Consider the following 19,542-nt stretch of genomic DNA (forward strand, 5'->3'; position numbering starts at 1 on the left):
CTAACTTGTGTCTTTTGGATCAACAAGAACAGTTGGCATGACACTGCCATAATGAGAAGCGTACAGGTATTTAAAATGAGTCAATATTCATTTGGTTAAAAGACAAAATCTTAATACATTGTATCAGTTCTGCACTGGTCACTTTGCTGCCACATTCATTTGATTAGCAAATGTCAATTGTTAGCTGTCATGGCTTAGTGCAATCTCAACAGTGAAGATAGAATAATATTTGTTTGTGGGTTAAAGTGCACACACTAATAAACAGGCCTTTTTAATGCTGATAGAGATTTTTTAGGTTGAGATACATAAATAAGCATATAACAAAGGCACATGGTGCTCATTAAAGACTGGATTCTATGAAATTACTTTCATCTCTCATATGATGCCTGAAATAAAACTGTAACAAAGAAAATATTAATTAAAAATAAAATCAAAGCACAGTTCCAGTGCGTAAATTTGTATCAGCACTGGAGTGCGGTGAATACAATGGCACCAGTGTTACAGGGAACAATTCAGTTGCTGTTTGTTTGTGGACTTGTACAACAGGCAATTAAACAATTTAAAAACTCTTGACTAAGCAGCATTTTCAGTTTGCTGCAAGTGTAAAGAAATAAAACAGCAAACATAGAAAGTACTATACACAATACTAAGTACAATGCTACAAGAAAGGAAAAATGAAGAATTGCATTGTGTACTTACCGAATAGGGCTTTGGCACTGATCTTGCTGTCAGATCTGGCCACCCCACTGTAACAAGAAGCAGAAGATGATGGAGGATGATTCCTGCCTTTCATTACTCAAGTTGGTTTTATATTAAAAAAAAACTTTGTTTAAAAAAAAAATACTTTTAGAGTTCTAGACACTCTAAAAGGTAAACACTGCAGTGCTGTGCGTTTGCGATTTCAGTTCTGTGGCTTTACTGGACACAACTGGTTAAGATTATCTACATGTTCTCAGGGCATATGGAAGCATGAGGCGGTGTGTGTGTGTGAGAGAGAGAGAGAGAGAGAGAGAGAGAGAGAGAGAGAGAGAGAAATAGTGAAAAAGAGAGAGAGAGTCCAGTTTGGCAAAGCAAACATTCCCTAACAGTGCCTCTCTGTCCGCTGGGACTCTGTCACATGCTCTAACACAATTTGACATGTACATGCATACCGAAGACTATTCAAACATCACTTAGTTAGCAATTCTTGTACGTGGAAATCATTTGCATGTGTTTGTAAGTGCGCCATACTCACTTTGCCTGCCTCTGTGGAGGTTCCATGAGGTTCATGCTCTATGACATCCACCTGAGAAAGACAAAGACAGAAAGGGTGCCTAAGAGAGAGGAGAGAATAAGCTATTTTGTTTACATAATAGTTTTTAGTTTGGAAAATTTCCTTTCTTCACATCAGAGTTACTGGTGACACATAAAAAAGGCACACAAATCCTCATTCTTTATTATAAGATAGATATTACATCGGTAATGTAATTACAGTTATGCAGCACAATTTCAAATATACGGCATGTCCTATAACACTGGTACATGACTGGTAAAATATTAAAACAACCTTCATCTCATCTTGATATCATGCAATTCATTGCTTGCTCTGGGTAAGGGCAACGTTTCCTTCATATTTGTACAAAGTCTTACAATGATACTTAATACTTCAGAACAATGTGAGAAACGTATTGAGGGTTGTGACTAGCTAAGAAAATCCAATGACGTGCAGGAAGTTATGAAGAATTGACAAGTAGAAGTGAGAAGTTCATAAAGAAGTCAGCTTTATAAAAAACTGTTCAAATGAAACAGTTATAATATATGAATGTAATGTAAAATCCATTCTGATTACAGTGAAACCAACGATATGGTTAAAGTAATTTTATAGCTAGATAGATAAACTATTCAGGAATAAAATCAACTATTACACACCCATATTGAAAGCAACCAAAACAAAATAAGACCAGAAGTTCCACACGCATCATTGTAGCTGTAATCATGTGTTGTGGTCAGATGAGAACAAAATCTACAGTTTTGGCAACAAACACCATCAGCATGTTTGGCAAATAAAGTGAACTGCATACACTGGAAATTTGGCAAAGAAATTGTACGTTATGTTTGTGAATCTCAAGTCAAGCGTCAAGTCAAGAAGCTTTTATTGTCATTTTAACCATATATAGCGGACGCAGTACACAGTGAAATGAAACAACGTCCCTCCAGAACCCTGATGCTACATAAAACAACATAAAACAACAATCACAGAAACAGAAGAAAGCACTAGAGCCTATTATCAGTTTGGGATTTTTTTATTTGAAAATTTGGAATTCTGCCAGGATATTTTGCACAAAACCAGGTGTATGACAAATCCTACTTTTCAACTTAATATTTCAAGAGCTATGATCTGACATACGCTACATCTATGGTTCAAGATCTTTTACTGTCTCAATGCTGATTTTGTATTTAAGAGAGGCATCATGAAATATGTAATGTTGTGGTGCCAAAATGGGATAGGGTAGCTAGAGCAAAGCCCTTTTTTTTATTATTGTAAAATTCCCAACCTTTTAAAAGCCCACCTTTATTTTTTGGGGGGTTCTGATGGGACTAGGCTAAAACTATTTAGACATAATTGTAAACAATATTTATGATTGGTGCAAAAACCCAGATGAATTATGACTCTCAGAGAACATCACATTCATTGTGAAACATGATGTTGGCAGCATCATAGTATTATACTGCTTCTCATTAGATGGTACCAGGGTTCTTATCAAGATAGGGGAATCATTAAAAGGCTTCAAATACCAGTCATTTTCCCCTTTCAGTATGATAACAACACACAACACAAAACCAAGCCAACAAAGGAATGTCTTTACAGATCTTAATCCGGTTAAAAGCCTATGAGATTGTAAAAGACTGCAAATAAGAGTTTTCCTTACAAATTGATAAATGTGGAACATTTTTTGCTAAATGAATTGCTAAATCAACATGTGCTATGTCTGGTCGACAATGCTAAAAAAAGTTTAATTGGAGTGGCACTCCATCAGTCTGGTTATTATAGTATTATTAGGCTGCATATAACTGTAACTATAACTGCATATAATTGCTAACAGGGCAGTGCAACATTGTTCAATACATCAAATACTAACACAGCAAATTAACAGAATGATCACAAACAGACTATGCCCAATAGGTCTGGCTAGGTTAGCTGTCACTTGCTATTAAATGCTATGAAACACAATGAAATAATTTTGGTTTTTACATATAGATGTGGGAGTGTGGGAGTCAGATAGACATTGTATTAAAACATGAACTTCATCGATATTTATTAATTTATTCATGTAGATATTTTGTATACCAGAAAGACTAACATGAACCTGATTAAGCTCAAACTCGATTCAATTTGAAAACATAATGGAATTCTGGGTAGTCTGTGCTAATAATATAAGCGAGACAAATTTCTTATAATACAACCTGCATTTTCACAATGAAGTTTAAACCGAGGCATTATGACCTTCTTCAGTGAAAACAAAACACACGAGGTATACACATGGTAGTCAATGATTCACTAAGACTTGCTGTGGGCTGACAGAAATGTAACCCACACTACAATCGGTGCTCATACAACACAATAGGCCAGGGTTACTTCTAAAGCCCTCAAAACATGAAATGCATGTACAGCATGCAGGAGAATGAAAATCATTGCAGTTATCACTTAGCTTTTTTTGTTGCTATAATATATTATGGTTTCCAAGGCTTGCTAGCTGATTCCCACTTTTACATTTAAAAATTGCTCCCAGAACACAGCATGTTAATACAATCATGGCAATACAATCTCAGAAAAGCACAATGGCATTCAACATTTTGAGCTTTTTTTAATACTTGCTTCCTGAACAACAGCACCATGACAACAGTATTATCAGATTACAACACATTTTTATAAAATAGCAAACAAAGACAGGGGGAATACTACAATCCACAATGGTAATGGACAGTAATCCTGTAGTTGCTGTGCTATTCCTGAAGCTGCGGATATTAAAATAGATTGTATAATCCTTTAGATTGTGTTTCCATTTAAATTTTAATCAGGTAATCTGTAACCTGTAACACAATACACAAAACATACCAGATTGTCAGCATTATGCTATTTATTTTAATTACTGTAGTGTAGGTAAGTCACAATCCCAAATGGCAGCTTCACACAATATAGAAATAAGCCTGTGCTTGTATTTAATATAACCATTTCCTTCATGTTGAGTGCAGAAGTTAAGATGTTACAGATATCAGATGCAAACTCAAATGCAAATGAAATAATGATCAGGTCAGACAGGCACTTTAATTTTAAATGTTAAACACAGACTATTTTAGAACAAAATAAGTACTGAGGAACTATATTGAGAAAAGGAAAACGCCTAAATAATTGTATAAGGAAAATGCTGTAGAATGGGTCAACAAAATAAAGCCTTGTTAAACTCTACTCTAATGAATAAGACTGCTGAGAGTCTGGTGCAGTTATTCCACCCTGTATAAGTGCTCTGGTATTTTTTTGCTTACTATATTTCATTCACATTTATTTTTGAAGCATGCAATTTTAACGCTCCACCTTTTCCCTTTTTCTGAGGGTTACTCCACCCTTTCTGTTTTTCATTCCTGATTTACAGTTGACTCTCTGTGGTATCATGGAAAAAGGTGTGGGCAGGGATATTCTGTGTATGTTGTTTTGTGTGTGTGTGTGTGTGTGTGTGTGTGTGTGTGTGTGTGTGTGTGCGTGCTTCGGTGAGCGAAATGACAAAACACTGATTGTACAAAATACGTGCCTATCCTTCTCATATAACTTAGGGACTTGTACAGGTTAATAGTTAATAAGTAATGGCACTGTAGTTTCAGTTACAGCTGGGCTTATAAAAATTAGCTATAAAAGAACAGTAACTGTAAAACAATTTACTTTATCACAGCCTGGGGTTAGAAATATTATGTGCTGGATTTTCAGGATTGCATTAAAGCTTTGGGTTTTCACTGCTACAGCCCTTAAAGTTAGGCATTGTACCGATGTAAACAGAGTTTGGCTCTGGTTTTTGGGAAGGTGCATTTGTATTATGCCATGATGACTAGGGAGAAAGCTCAGGAAATTGCACAACAGAATAAAAATAAAGGTAAAGATGCAAGAAAATACTGAATAACAAAAATACTGCCGATATGTTAAATAAGATTGCACTTGTTGTTACATGGCAAACATCAGGATGCTGTTCTTTGGACCTTAATTATCTTTTTTGGCCTCTGATGACTAATATTAAAAGGCTGCTTCCATTGTCCTGAGATGACCTGCAGAGCTCTGCAGATGCAGTCAACGAGATAAGACTGTGTGTCAATTGGTGGACCAGTGAATAGACGTGCAATTTGATAACCTGTCACCAGTAAGAGTAATTAACTCCGTATCTGAAATGCACTTAAGCAAGTGTACTTATGGGGCAAAGTCTACAATTAACAATATATACTTCACGAACCAAATAAAAATGTTCAAACGTTAATTCTGAAGTAAGTACAGGAGACATTACCCATACATGCAAATTAAACTTTTCCTGATGTTAATGTTCACTGGCACATTAACAGTGAAAGTCCTGTGTAAAACAAGTGTGAGGGCTTTACCCATTCGAATGATGTCATTCAGGTGTAATGAATGGTGGAACATTCTGGAACGAGGTCCACGTACATGAACAAGACTAGCTTAGTCATTGGCACAACAAGATAATCACTGTTTAAATAACAGCATTCTAGTTTGTGCAATCTTATATCAGCAATGGATCAAATATGAACAAGAAAGTTACATCACCAGAAAAAGAAAATATACCCTTCAAAATGCACAACATGTTGATGAATTTTCCAATCTCTCCCTTTCCAGTGGTTACCATTTGGAATGTTTTTTCAAACACACATTTTTCAAACATACATTTAGTAGTGTTGCAGTGCATTTTTTATGCTGTAACCTTAGCACTATACTACACCAGGTACTACCTTCTGTATTAACAGATCAGCATCAGAAACAATCAAGTGTGTAAAACTTTTAACGAAACTGAGCATCATGCAGTCACCACTTTAATGTCAAACATAGGAAGGCACTATCCAGACTCTGATCATTTTTTCTTAAAGAGAGGACAGATATTAAAAAATGTAACCCCAATAAAAAATGTCAGAGATTTCATTCTTGAATTCAGTTATAACTCGACATCACCCCTAACACTGGTAAATCCATCATCATAACATTCAGCTTAAAAAGCCAAAAAACAAATGTGTCTCCACACCACTAAACTCCACTTCATGCACTTAAGTTATGAAAACAAAGAAGCAGGTTGTAATGCCTTTTACTCCATGTGCAATGCAAATAAAGAAGCCTTTTATGAGCGAATAACACCGACCAGTTGGAAATCACAATGCCTAACTAAAGCAAATCATGCTGCCCTGTTATCGATGTTGATGACCCTGGATCGAAAGTGGGTTTCCCTGTTTTGATGAAATAAGCCAAGAGAATGTAGGACAAGAGACCAAGATGAAGTGCAGGCAATATATTGAACCTGTTTTTCCCCCGATAGTCCATGCATGTCCCAATAGATACAACATAAACACACTAAAAATAAATACATAAATACAAGAAAGAAAGAAAGAAAGAAAGAAAGAAAGAAAGAAAGAAAGAAAGAAAGAAAGAAAGAAAGACCTTTTGGAATTTTGGTGTGGAGGTCATTTGATCAGCTTCAAAAACTATTAAGCACTATTACACTATGGTGTAATCCACTAAAGAATCCAATATAAACATACAGCACTGCTGTCACATTTTTTAAAATTGACAAGGAATGAGCTAGTGATAAAATCATCCACGAACACCTCATATATGAAACCAAAATGAAGCAATTCCTAATTAGATCACAAATTATACATTTTGGTTGTCTGAGGCCTAATCATCCAGCTACAGTAGTCGTTTCCGGGAAAGTGTGTCCTGCTTAAGTAGTGTTCATTAATGATGCGCTCGGCGTGGTGTTGAATTTTACACTGACTCTGTTTAGAATAGTACCATCTCATGTATCACACTCCATGCTTTAGTGCTTTAGTGCCATGTCTCAAGTCAGGCACTATGTACACTATATAATTTATTTTGTAGGTGTACAAACAAATGATAACTTGTGCACTAAACAGCAAAAAAAAAGAACATTTTTCATTTTGTTATTTTGCTTTTAATTACATCGGAAACAATGCTCTCATTTTAAACTGTGGTGCTCTTTAATAGTTTTTCCCCAGCCACTAAATAGACCTATTTCTTAATTAACTTTCTGCATGCATTTTTAGCCCAAATGATCGTTGCATGGTTATTCTGGTGGTTCTAGTCATTCAATTTGTTGTTATACTACATTACATAAGTTTAAATTAGTTAATATGTGATTTGTGTTATTTTTCTGTCGTCTTATGTAGCACCCTGGCCCCGTTTCAATGTGTACTGTACTGTATATGGTTGGAATCACAATAAAAGCAAACTTGACTTGACTTGATGACTTTCCAGTGAAATTCAGTAAATTTGCAATGACCAGAATTGCTTTGTATGATTTTTAACATTTAATTTGGGGTTTTTTGTTTACTCCAAAATAATTTTCTGCCATACTGACCAAAGACAGATTTAAAAAAAAAAAATGTTGATGGACAGAATAAAATTTCTTTATTAGATCCAGCTCCATAAAATATTTCTGACTATGCAATAAAAACACATTATCTGTTACTGAATTCAATATGAGGATTATTAGGATTATTTCATGCAGTGTGCCAAGTAATAATCATAAAAGGTAGTAATAATAATAATAATAATAATAATCATACAGACTAATGCCAGCTTTAAAGTAGCTACGTGCACATACATTTGGGACAGATTCACTTCTCTAATGATAACAGTGGTTGTAAAGTTTTTTTTTTTCGGATAAACATAAACGTTTTAGTTTGTAATATCGATGGTATTGCTAGATCTCACCAATAAGAGTTGACTATTCTGGATAATTACAGTTCAGTGCCATTTTCTTGCTGTCTTTTTTTTATCTTATAAAAAAAAAAAAAAACTGGCATTTTAAGAAATATATTAAAATAGTTGTTAAATTCAGCAACACGACTATAATAAGAGTCTTTTGGCTACCTAATAGCGCATTGCCATTTATTCCTGTCTTTATTCTACCTTATAATTAGCAAGAAATAATACTAATCTGCTATATATAAACTTTATTAAAAAAAACTAAATATTTTATGTTATTAAAATATGTCAAATAAAGGCACCACAAATGTCTGGTACAAACATATCTTCATGTACAGTATGTTCTTGCTTATGCTGTGTGTTTTGATTCATAAAGCAGATTTACCTGTACATGGACATTTATTCTTTTGATTGATGGACTCCTGATGCTAGTAATCGAATTGGAAAGGAAAGTTTTCATTTACACACCTCAGTCAGGTTAATTGAGCTCGATCTCCATCCTAATGAAAGTTTGGATAGTGTGTAGATCGGAAATTCTCCGGTAAAAAGTACCTATTATTTTTATTACCCATGTAAACACATGATTTTTCTTTCTCAGTCAGATTGCATTTTTATTTCATTTTAATTTACATTTCTTTTTTATTATTATTAATATAATATTATATATTATTACTCTGATACAAGAGCTGACTCAAAGATCCGACACAAAGATCCGACACAAAGAGCCGACTCAAAGAGCCGACTCACAAAGCCGGTTCCTTCAGGAACTTTATTTGGACTAGAGCACAATAAAGTTGCTTGTGTAGGTAATAACATAAGAGGAAAGTTAATACGATAATTATTAACAAGACATTAACGACGAGTAATACGTTTTAAATCTTTAAATCGTATAATATAATATAATAATCATATAAATAATTAGATATTATATATACAATATATAATAATGATGGTGGTATATTCAGGTTTAGTTGCAAAAGAACCCTGACAAACTTTAAATACCAGTTTCATTGTGTGTATAAATTATTTGCCTGCTTTTAACAAACAAACAAACAAACAAACAAATAAACCAGCTCAAGACTCTTCCAGAATAGAAAAATATAAGGCTTACCCGATGAGAGAGAACAGATTTCTCGTCCACTTTCCAGATATAAACGACCACTTTTAGTTAAAAAAATAAGAAAAAGAAAAAAAAGAAAGAAAATAGAAAGAAAGAAAACAGCCCCAGGTGATTAAGGTGCCATTTGAGCGGACAGACTGTGAGCTGAGGTGCGCTAATGTGGATCCGGACACGGGGTCGCGCGTGCTGAACAGTAGCCAAGGAGACGCAACACCTGCACTCAGGCGGAAAACAGCGAGTGAGCGAGCGAGCGAGCGAGCGGCGGCGCGCATCTGCGACAGGTGCTTCGCCGAGAGCGCGCAAGGTGGGAGGGGCGACGGGGGTTTTGATTGGCAGGTGAGATCTGCGGCTCGACCTAGGGGGTTTAATCTCAAAAGGCACTTTTTTCTTTAAGTTTAAGACCTAATATTATCACTGTGTCTATAAAAAAAAAAAGTATATATATATATATATATATATATATATATATATATATATATATATATATATATATATATATTACTTAAAAGCTTTAATAGTCTCAGTAAGAAAAAAAAATGCTGAATACTTTTTTGGAATAGTTGTTGTAGGTGTGTAATTCAGTATGGTCAGGGAGAGGCAGCTTCAAAGAACAGGATGAGAAAAGGAGCAACATGGAGGAACAGAGACCTGGTTTGGAGATCACTAGCTGCCAAGGCTGGCATTAACCCGAAAGCCTCTGGCCTCCCTTTTGTAATGATAACAAAAAGGGTTTTTCCATTTTCCCTTTTTTCCATTTCACTTAAAGCACAAATGCACAAAGCTCATCATGCCATCAAAGGAAAGATATTTCTCTCATTTCTCTAACAGACTTAAAATGCATTCTTCCCAATCCTTTCAAAATAGTTTCTGGCTTTCACTTTCACATGCACCCATGCTCTGATGTGCTGTTTACCCTGAAATTAGATCAAATGCATTATTCATGTCAAAAGCTTATCTTGGCAGACATGATTTTTACTCTCCATTAAGTGTAAGTAAACAAAAATCCTAGCACAAAAACTAACAGGTATTGTTCCTACAGAAACATGTCATTTTGTACTTATGATGTTATAGATTTCATTTCAAAACCGACTATGCTTATTATAAACTCAAAGTGGTCACTTTAGGTTGAAAGGTACTGCACCTAACAGCTACAATACACAAACTGAGTGAAACAGTGTTGGTTGGCTCATTGGAAACCTATTAACCAACATGAATAAAAAGGACAGCTGCAGCAGACATCTCTTTAAAATAAACACACTCCCTCTACTGGCCACATTTGAAATTACAGAATTCACAGAAATGGCATGCATGGGGATAAACACAGTAAATTACATGCCAGTGATTGAAGTTCTGCATTGGGTAGCCAATTTGTACATCTGATTGTGCAAATATTTCAACATCAGTGTGTTTATGTATAGATGTAGTGCATCCAGTCAGCTCCAGAATTACTAACAGCAAAAATGACAGTGAATCATAAGGTTTGCACAATGAGAATAAAAATATTTTAATAGAAATATATATAAACAAAACTTTGATAAAATAATATATATATATATATATATATATATATATATATATATATATATATATATAAACAAACGTAACTTGGTGACTGTTTTAATTCATCATTTAAATTTTGCAACAGTGTCACAGAGTTACCAGGTGAATAGTTACACGTATCTAATCAGTGTTTTTACATGTGAACAGCAGCTTTAGATATTGTATTGCTCTAATCACATCTTAATGTGGTCTGATTTCATATTTATTTCCTGCCCTCCATCCATATTTGTAAAAATGTATAAAAGAAAATAAAATGTAAAAGATTTTTGCATAGGTCAATTTCACTTATTTGGTTCCTATGTAATGCATTTTATCAGTTCAACAGTTTAAACCAGTGTTTTTGCTGAGACAGAGGCCTGCATTGGTCCATTATAGAACATGTCCATATGTCAAGTGAAGTGTAGACTTGGATGTATATCAAGACAGACCACGTGTCATTCTGTCAAATCCTGAAAAACAAAAGAAAGAACAGAAAAACCTTTAAAAAAGGAAGATCAGATTGCAGCTATAATGTATCGATATCAGATCATAAATTTATAAATGATGATTTCTGTAAACACAGCTGGTTCTGTATTAGCATTAAATAGCACTTTTGTTCAGTTACAAAACACATTCAAGAACTTTCTATTTGAATGGCATCACCACAGAGGGAGTGAAGTGTGAGGAGCAAGCAATGTGAACACCAAGCTGTGAAGAGTTGCAGCAGAATACAACTTCTCAGATAACACTGACAGATAGAGCAGCAAAAGCTGGCTTTGGCGACATTGTCATTTAAATTTGCATCAATATTTAAGCACAGGCAGCTCTTAGACCTCTTTAGTCTTGAGTGTCCTTGTGTGATCCAAGATAAGGTAAGTGCAACACAACATGACTGTCCAACTATTTTTTGATAAAGTTAAAACAAATATGTGGATGGAATAGAATTGCATATCTGTAAAATGGGACAGAATGCTAGCTTTCAGAAATGTACCAAATGCATTGACTTTAATACTGTTAATTAAATACATTTGAATAGTTTGTATGCTTTTTTGAAGAGATTTTCCTATTTACTAAGTAGTATTATTAGTTATTTATTATTAGTAGTAGTATTATAGTACTACTATGATAGTTTGAGTGCTCTAATTAAGATAAAATCAAAAGGGAGAGGTATCTAAATCATTTTATTTTATTTCAGAAAACTGTGTTCATAGATAATGATTTCTGGAGGTGTTTCTGAGCCCATGCAGTGATTTCCATTACAGAATACTGTAATGCCTGTTTTAAATGCAGTGATGCCTGATGGACCAAATATCATAGGCATCCAATATTGATTTTTGCCCTTGTCCCTTGTGCACTGAGATTTTTCCAGATTTTCTTGAATGTTTGATGATATTATGTACTGTGGATGATGAGATATTTAACAGTTCAACAGTGCAATTCTGATGTTGTTTTAATTCTCAAATTGTTCCACAAATTGTAAACAGTCTTTCACAGATTGGTGAACCTCAATCATTTAACTGACCTGTTGCCTATAAATCAAATACTGGCAAAAAGCAATTTCTTTTCATTGACACTTAGTTTTCCAGACTTTTGTTGTCCCGTCCCAATTTTTTTTTATGTGTGTTTTGTGTGTTGCAGCCAGGAAATTTGAAAATAACCTAATTCTTTTCTTACAATAGTACATTTCCTTAGTTTTAACATTTATATACATATAGAATATAAAATATGGGGCTTCAAGGGGCATTGAATTTTGTTTTTATTTACATTTCATACAGCGTTCCAGCTGTTTGGGAATCGGGGTTGTATTTTCGGTCATATAGCTCCACCTATTTATCTTCATTTATACAGTTTCAGCAGACAGGCTATCCTGTAACACAGTCTATCTGGTTGGGAGTGGTTCAATGGCATCAAGCCCAACACAAAAGCATACTTAATGTGTTTTAGGACAAAGAATTAGCCACACTAGTGCTGTGCTGCAGATAAAGTGTCAGGACTTATGAATGACTGGCATATAAATAATTTACACCAAAGTCTAAAGCTTCGAAAACCAGCTGATTTCATTCATCCGCATAAAAAGTGAGTAGTAAATAGAAAGGGAAGGTGGAATTATGCAATCTCTGTAAAAGGAAATCGAATAATCAAGTTTGCTAAATTGTAGTTACAATAAACCATCTGACCATGGTGAGTTCTGCAATGAGGCCTTGACTCTGTAAGATTGTTTCAGTTGAAATGAGGGTTACACAGTGGCAGGACATTCATTCTAAAACAACCTTCATGTTTCAAATTCAATTCTATGAATTATTTGAGGTACATCTAGGTAGGTAGTTCTCTATATCTTAATCTTAATCTGAATTTATATCCAGCCCAGTCAAATTAACCCATGTTTCCGTCTTTTAGTCACAGGAGCGTGTTAATGCACAGATCTATAGAGCGACCGAGGGTGTGAACCTGTAAACATAAGCACACAGTCCTCCAGGCTTCATTACAATGTGACTGTGTTCAACAGAGTGTTTTCACAGTGGGTTTCATGCGCGTCGTTGTAAGCCTATAAACGCTTTAGATGCAGCACATCCTCATTTTTTTGCATAGCAAATCAGTTACATATTTTATACTGACAATGAAAATGCAGAAAGGACTAAACATGTCCAGGGCTTGATAATCTAGTTGATGAAGTAGAATTCTTAAACAGTTACCACATTAGAAAGTGGGGGTTTTTGTTTTGGCAATTATTTTGCGATAATCAATGTGCTACATAAAATTCTGTTCTATTCTATCATTATAAAATAGATATGATATTACTATATACTGTATAAACTTTCTTTCAGCTTCTCCCATTAGGGGTCGCCACAGCGGACCATCCGCATGTTTGATTTGGCACATGTTTTTACACTGGATGCCTTTCCTAACACAACCCTCCCCATTTATCCGGGCTTGGGACCGGCACTAAGGCTTGTGCAACCCTAATGGCTGGGGTTGGTTCCCTGACCACGGATCGAACCCGGGCCGCAGCGTTGAGAGTGCCGCATTATGTATATTATGCTTTATATAAAGTCTATTACGTCTGATTAATAATGTCTGTTCCAGGATTCCATGTGTCATTGCTGGTAATCTGTTTTTTATTTTCCTGAAGAACAGAAGTTGTGTCCAGATGTCAGCATTAAATGTGATGTATAATGCTGTACACTCTCACCCCTAAAGCCGAACCTGGTGAACCGTGCAAGGGCCCCAAAGCTGGCTACTCCAGAGAGGCCATAAATGCAGAGCAGAATGGCGTTAACGATGACATCGGCTCTCATCACATATGACTGCCACAACAGGAAGTACACTGAGAGCAGAAGTGTGGCTCCTGTGATGAATAGACTTGCACCTACATATCTCTCACTCTCCTGGAGGTTGCTTCTCATTCCTGAGTGAGATAAAAAAAAAAATTTTTAATAAATAATTAGAATAATTATAAATTAAATAATTAATTAGTAATAAATAATTCAAACACAAAGTAAAAAAATATAATAGGAAATTCAATAACAAACAATACATGAAAATAGATTAGGTCAAGCAGCTCAGACAGATCGAACATACCCCAGTAGATTCTTAAGATCTCGAACGCAGCCATCAAAAAGAGCAAGCACAAATCCAGGACCAAATAATTGTCGGGGTAACTCAATACCTGACCTGCATCACACAATGTGTATGATCCATTTATTCATTTGGTAAATGCTTTAATTGTAAGTATCATGAGAGTTGAGGTACATGAACTCATAAGTCAACAAACTAATCTAACTACAAAACACATAATTGGATTTTTTAAATATATATATTTATACACACAGTGCATTTGGAAAGTATTCAGACCCCTTTACTAAAAAAAATTAAAATATTAATAATAATAATATGTTGCAGCCTGATACTACAATCGCTCAGATTGTTTTTTTTTGTTTTTTTTATGAATCTACACTCAGTACCCCATAATTACAAATTAAAAACAGAATTGTATAAATGTCTGCAAATTTAATACAAAGAATTGAAGTGTTGTCTAAATACTTATGTACATGGTCAGTTTTTGTTCTTCCTTTTTTATACATTTGCGAACATTTCTACAATTCTGTTTTTACTTTGTCATTCTGGGGTACTGAGGGTAGATTAATGAGAACAAAATCGATATGAACAATTGTATTATCAGGCTGCGACATAATCAAATGTAAAATATTGAAGGGGGTCTGTTCATACATATTTGAAGGATGCTCTCAGAGGGTTTTCCTGGTATTAGAAAGAGAACCATGTAGAACCTTAATAGTTCCTTAGAAGCCTTAATTATCCCACGGTCTCTTTAAGAGCCACTTCTTCTCATATCACAAAACAGAAACTTACGGATGGCACAAAATTCACAACAAATCTTGACCCTTTCTTTCATGTGCTCGTAAATAAAAAATGCAGCTTCAACTGCTACTATTTAATTGTTGTGTGTACTTACTTTTGTAGATGATTATACAGAGACTGGAAAGGAAGTAGAAGAGGCTGTAAAATGCAGAGAAGTACAGCAGGATTTGGAGAAGCACAGAAGATAGCTGAGGCCTCAAGTCAAAGCTAAATACATTTTTAATTTTATTAACATTTAGGAAAGATAAACAATTATACACCACGTTTTATAGGTATAGTAGACACCACACATTTTACTATTATATCTAACAAGTGCCCTGTTTATGTAAGGATCCTGTTGCATAAGCAGATTCTCTGCATATCTTTTGCCCCAAAATATTAATGTTGCAAATACTACATTGAAAATATATCAAATTATTGGCTTCAGTAGAGTAACTTTTGTATACTATACATATTAAAAAGGATACAACACTGGCAGTTCTGTCTGAGGACAGCAGCGTAGAGACAAAAACAAAAAAATATTACATTTAGTTATATGTATTAATTACAGTTATGACATCATCACCTGTACTGTTTTGTTTCTTTTCTTCTGAATTTGCAAATTTTTGCTTATTGAAATTCTAATGGTTTCCAATACAAATACCCTTACAAGCCATCAGCTGTTAACCATTAAATCCATTACCGAACACATTGCATTACATAGTATGCTTGCCAACATCATTAAATCATTACTATCAAACCAGTGTAGAAACTTATTGTAACCTGGATACTTCATAAAATCCTGATCATCCGTATGATCATAAGTCATAGAGGATTTTTGGTCCTTTGTTTTCTACTGATGTAAAATGACAACAATAGAAGGCAACAAATTTCAGTACAATAATTACAACCATGACAAATTCTACAATGGTTTTAGGTTTTTTTTTTTTGCAGGAAAATTCATATATAACAGACAGTATATTTCAGATATTTCAAGCTTTTTATATTTATTTGTCTGGCAATTTTGAAAGCATATAGTCTGTATAATGAACAAAAAAACCCAATAACAACAACAAAAAAATGTATAGGAAATCCTATGTCATAGCTTTTCAGTAAATTGTTATAAATATACTAAGGTCTAAAGACAATAGGAAATAAAAGTCTATAATTTATTTATAATCCTAGTATTTTGAGATTAAACTACACAGATTAGACTCTTTCTTTTTGTATAAAATTGCTGAATATACGTTGATTCTTTCTCCAGATTTGAGCAGAATTAACATATGGGTATTTTCTTTCATCACTTGACATCTGTTTTGCAAGATGACAGAAAAACTTTCTTATTTCTGATGAATTTTCCTTTCAGATATATTTCTACTGAGCATTTGAAGGCTCTACCTACTTTTATTAATAAACAAGAGAACGAATAAATACAACTAAATTAGCTGAATGAAACAGTGATGTTTTAAAGTTCAAATGAAAGAAGTCTACTTTTAGTTATGTAATATCAGACCTACAGTATTGGGAGCTGTATATAACATACACAATAAGCATAAAACAACATACAATCATAGTAAACGACACCGAAATCGTGGTGTAATATCTTTAAAAACATATTAAAATGTTAACACGTGTTGATTTTCATTTTACCTACAAATAAAATCTTTTTAAGTGTTTGCTTTTGCTATTTTGTAAAAAAAAACATAAGTATCTATGGCAACGATAGTAATTACCCGGCCGTGTAGTCGCCATCTTGGTTTTGTGCTCTCCTTCTGTCTCGTGTTTTTGTGTATATCTGAGTATTTACCGCCCCCTAGTGAAAAGGAGTATAATAGTTTGTTTCAAAAGACTGTAAGCGTGTTAGTGTTATATGCTTTGAATTTCAATGCAAAAGTGCATTTCACACCTAGGCCCTTCAGTGGTCATTACTAAAGATAGAAACCCAATGAACACACTTCAACAAGTCTATTTTCACTGCAGCTACAGCTGCACTGCCTGCATACATAAGCTCCAGAAAAAGCATCAATATCAACCGTTTGTGGCCGACCTTTTCTCATGATGTCCATTTTTTTTTTTTTGGTTAAAAGCTTTTTCTTGTAAATGTCCTATAAGTATATCTGTGACCAAATCGGTTTCTTCTCCTTTGTCACCCCTTGTGGAATAAAAAAAACAGCTATTAAATCCACAAGGATATATTTGAGATTGTGCAGTTTGCTACAGATGCGGTTTGCGAGCTCTGACTAGTGCACTTTCTGACCATCCAATCAAAGAACATGAAAATGCTGACGTTAATCGACAAAAGAAAGTGAACAAGGCTGTGTTTGTCAGGTTTTTGTCTTCAAAACCATGCATGGAGATCTAATTTTTGTATGCTTAACACCTCAAGGAAAGGCCTTCTCTGCTGGCCTAAACACTATAGGAAGCACTGCCCTACATTTGCAACCTAAATTCTAATATTTGTTCCATAAAATTGTATGAATTTATTCCCAACAGTTTATTCTCTTCATTTTATAGCATTTCTCTTGGTTGCACTGGTTCCAGGACATGCATGTGGATGTTAGATTTTTTTGTCTAATAAGATTTTTCACATATACAGTATGCCATGTCAGTCTAATCCGCCCAGGGCCTTCAGAATCAGTAGTGCTGGCCGATGTACCTTAGACTATATCAGCAATGGGTCTATTTTTTTAACCAAACCGATTTGAAATTCGCCTCACAGAATAGCATTAGCCTTTTTCCGTTCTCTGATTGGTTGGTCAGAGGGAAACTGTTAGAGCCAAGATCAACTAGCAAAACACATCTGTAGCGCTATGCACACATTAATACATCTGAGTTAGACTTTTTTTTGCCCACAAGGCCGAGAAATTGATTTAGACATTCTTAAAAATCCATTTTCAAGAGAAGCTAGACATCGTGGGGAGAGGTCGTCCAACCCCGAAGCTAGTTAGCTTGTCTCAGCCCGGGAAAAGTTTTGTTCGCCACTTCCACACCAGTAAATATGAGCGGTACCACTGGCTTACAGCCTCTGAGGAGCGGTGCAAATTATGAGTCTGCATCTCTGGTGAGTAGGTTGTATTTTATTTAAATGTTTATGTTTTTGTCATGTTATTAGACAATTATTGATTCATAACTGCTCCAGATGATGTAGGTGCACAGTTGTGGTGGTAGTGTAAAGGTTTGCAGTTGTCTGAATTGGGTTTCTTACTTTAGAAAAATATTATTCACCCTCGATATGTGAAATGCCTTTGTGTCTGCAATGACACACATTGTTATATTGTGTTTTTGTATAGTATTAATGGTTTCTATAATTGCGACGTGATAGTGGTGGCATTAAGCGGTGAATTAAGTCTGTTAAGTGCCCACTGAAGGCCCAGGTACCAAATGCACCGACACTGTATATATATATGTATATATATATATATATATATATATATATATATATATATATATATATATATATATATATATATATAAAACAACCATAAATATTTAATTATTTATATAAATATGTATTCGTTTATTGCATTTTCTGCAGTGTTAAATGAATTGAAATAATCAAAATGATCTGTCTTTTTCTTTGTTGTTAGATCTGCGTGCTAACAATAGGCTAATTGTCTGTTGTTGTCGGTTAGTTAACTTGGCGGCATGATATGGAGCTGTGTTCAAGACCTGACTGAAACTACTCTGACTGTGCATTTATTAAGAAAAAGAACATTATCAACCAGTCAGAATCAAGTATTGAACTGTAAAGTGATATAAATGAAATACACGACGACTTTGGGGTTTCTGGTCCTGTATTAAACTCAGGTTACTGTCTGTATAGACATTCATCTGTACCATATCACATGGGCTTTTTTGTTTTTAATTAGTTTTTCTCCTGTTTGTAGGACTGCCGAATGGATGGATAGATTGATGTGTGTGTGTGTGTGTGTGTGTGTGTGTGTGTGTGTGTGTGTGTGTGTGTGTGTGTGTGTGTCTGTCACTTAACCTGACTTGTTGCCTAAGCTTCTTAAAACTCTACAGACATAGTAGATGCAGACATCTGGCTAAATTATTTAGACTTTTATGCTTCCAAATGTGTATGTTCATAATCATTAAATATGGTGGTATGATTCCTACACCAGGAAGTTTAGTTCCTCAGCAGATTCACTACCATAATAATCATTACTACAGTTTTTAGAGTTTTAGAACTGATATATAGCTTCATGCCTTTGCTTTAAAAAAGTTCATAGCCTATACACCTAGTAGATTTTTATTTGTTTTTAATTGACATTCATTGGTTACTTGAAATTGCAAACCTGTTTTAACCTAAATTTGTCATTGGAAAGGGAAAGAAATACTACTTTTATTATTATATTATTAATTATAAGTTAAAGAAGAAGAACATTTGAAGAATAAGAAAGGGTGCTTACATTATCATTATTGCATTCTAAATTTGGTTGTCCCGTTAAAGGTTTATGTGGAACCACAAACCCCTATTATTATCTAGTGAACTTTCAAATCTATAAAAGAACATTTAAAAAACATTTATTTCCTTCCAAAAGTGTAGTAAGATAGC

General features: G+C 34.5%; 2 protein-coding genes across 8 annotated transcripts in view; both read right to left on the minus strand.

Annotated features, from left to right (window-relative positions):
* The window catches only part of eps8l2 (EPS8 like 2), a 35,581-nt gene extending 26,247 nt beyond the window's left edge, over nt 1-9,334 (minus strand). Inside the window, exons 1-3 of one of the 3 annotated variants that reach the window (XM_046858894.1) lie at nt 9,081-9,334; nt 1,235-1,285; nt 700-746 (exon numbers count right to left, since the gene is read on the minus strand). In XM_046858894.1, coding sequence (XP_046714850.1) covers nt 700-746; nt 1,235-1,269 — 82 coding nt within the window. In that variant the 5' untranslated portion in view covers nt 1,270-1,285; nt 9,081-9,334. Of the gene's footprint in view, nt 1-699; nt 979-1,234; nt 1,314-9,080 lie in introns of those variants that run through there. The other 2 variants (XM_046858895.1, XM_046858893.1) reach the window with 2 other exon arrangements.
* Nucleotides 9,335-10,800: 1,466 nt separating this feature from the next.
* LOC124392350 (transmembrane protein 80-like) overlaps nt 10,801-19,542 on the minus strand; it is a 10,973-nt gene continuing 2,231 nt past the window's right edge. The window contains exons 2-7 of one of the 5 annotated variants that reach the window (XM_046859266.1): nt 16,718-16,797; nt 15,473-15,485; nt 15,100-15,193; nt 14,208-14,300; nt 13,819-14,034; nt 10,801-11,098 (exon numbers count right to left, since the gene is read on the minus strand). In XM_046859266.1, the coding sequence (XP_046715222.1) occupies nt 11,067-11,098; nt 13,819-14,034; nt 14,208-14,300; nt 15,100-15,193; nt 15,473-15,485; nt 16,718-16,797 (528 nt within the window). In that variant the 3' untranslated portion in view covers nt 10,801-11,066. Of the gene's footprint in view, nt 11,099-13,818; nt 14,035-14,207; nt 14,301-15,099; nt 15,213-15,472; nt 15,490-16,717; nt 16,798-19,542 lie in introns of all 5 variants that reach the window. The other 4 variants (XM_046859268.1, XM_046859269.1, XM_046859267.1 and 1 more) reach the window with 4 other exon arrangements.

This window comes from Silurus meridionalis, chromosome 10, assembly GCF_014805685.1.
Source record: "Silurus meridionalis isolate SWU-2019-XX chromosome 10, ASM1480568v1, whole genome shotgun sequence".
In the NCBI taxonomy this organism is placed as follows: Eukaryota; Metazoa; Chordata; class Actinopteri; order Siluriformes; family Siluridae; genus Silurus; species Silurus meridionalis.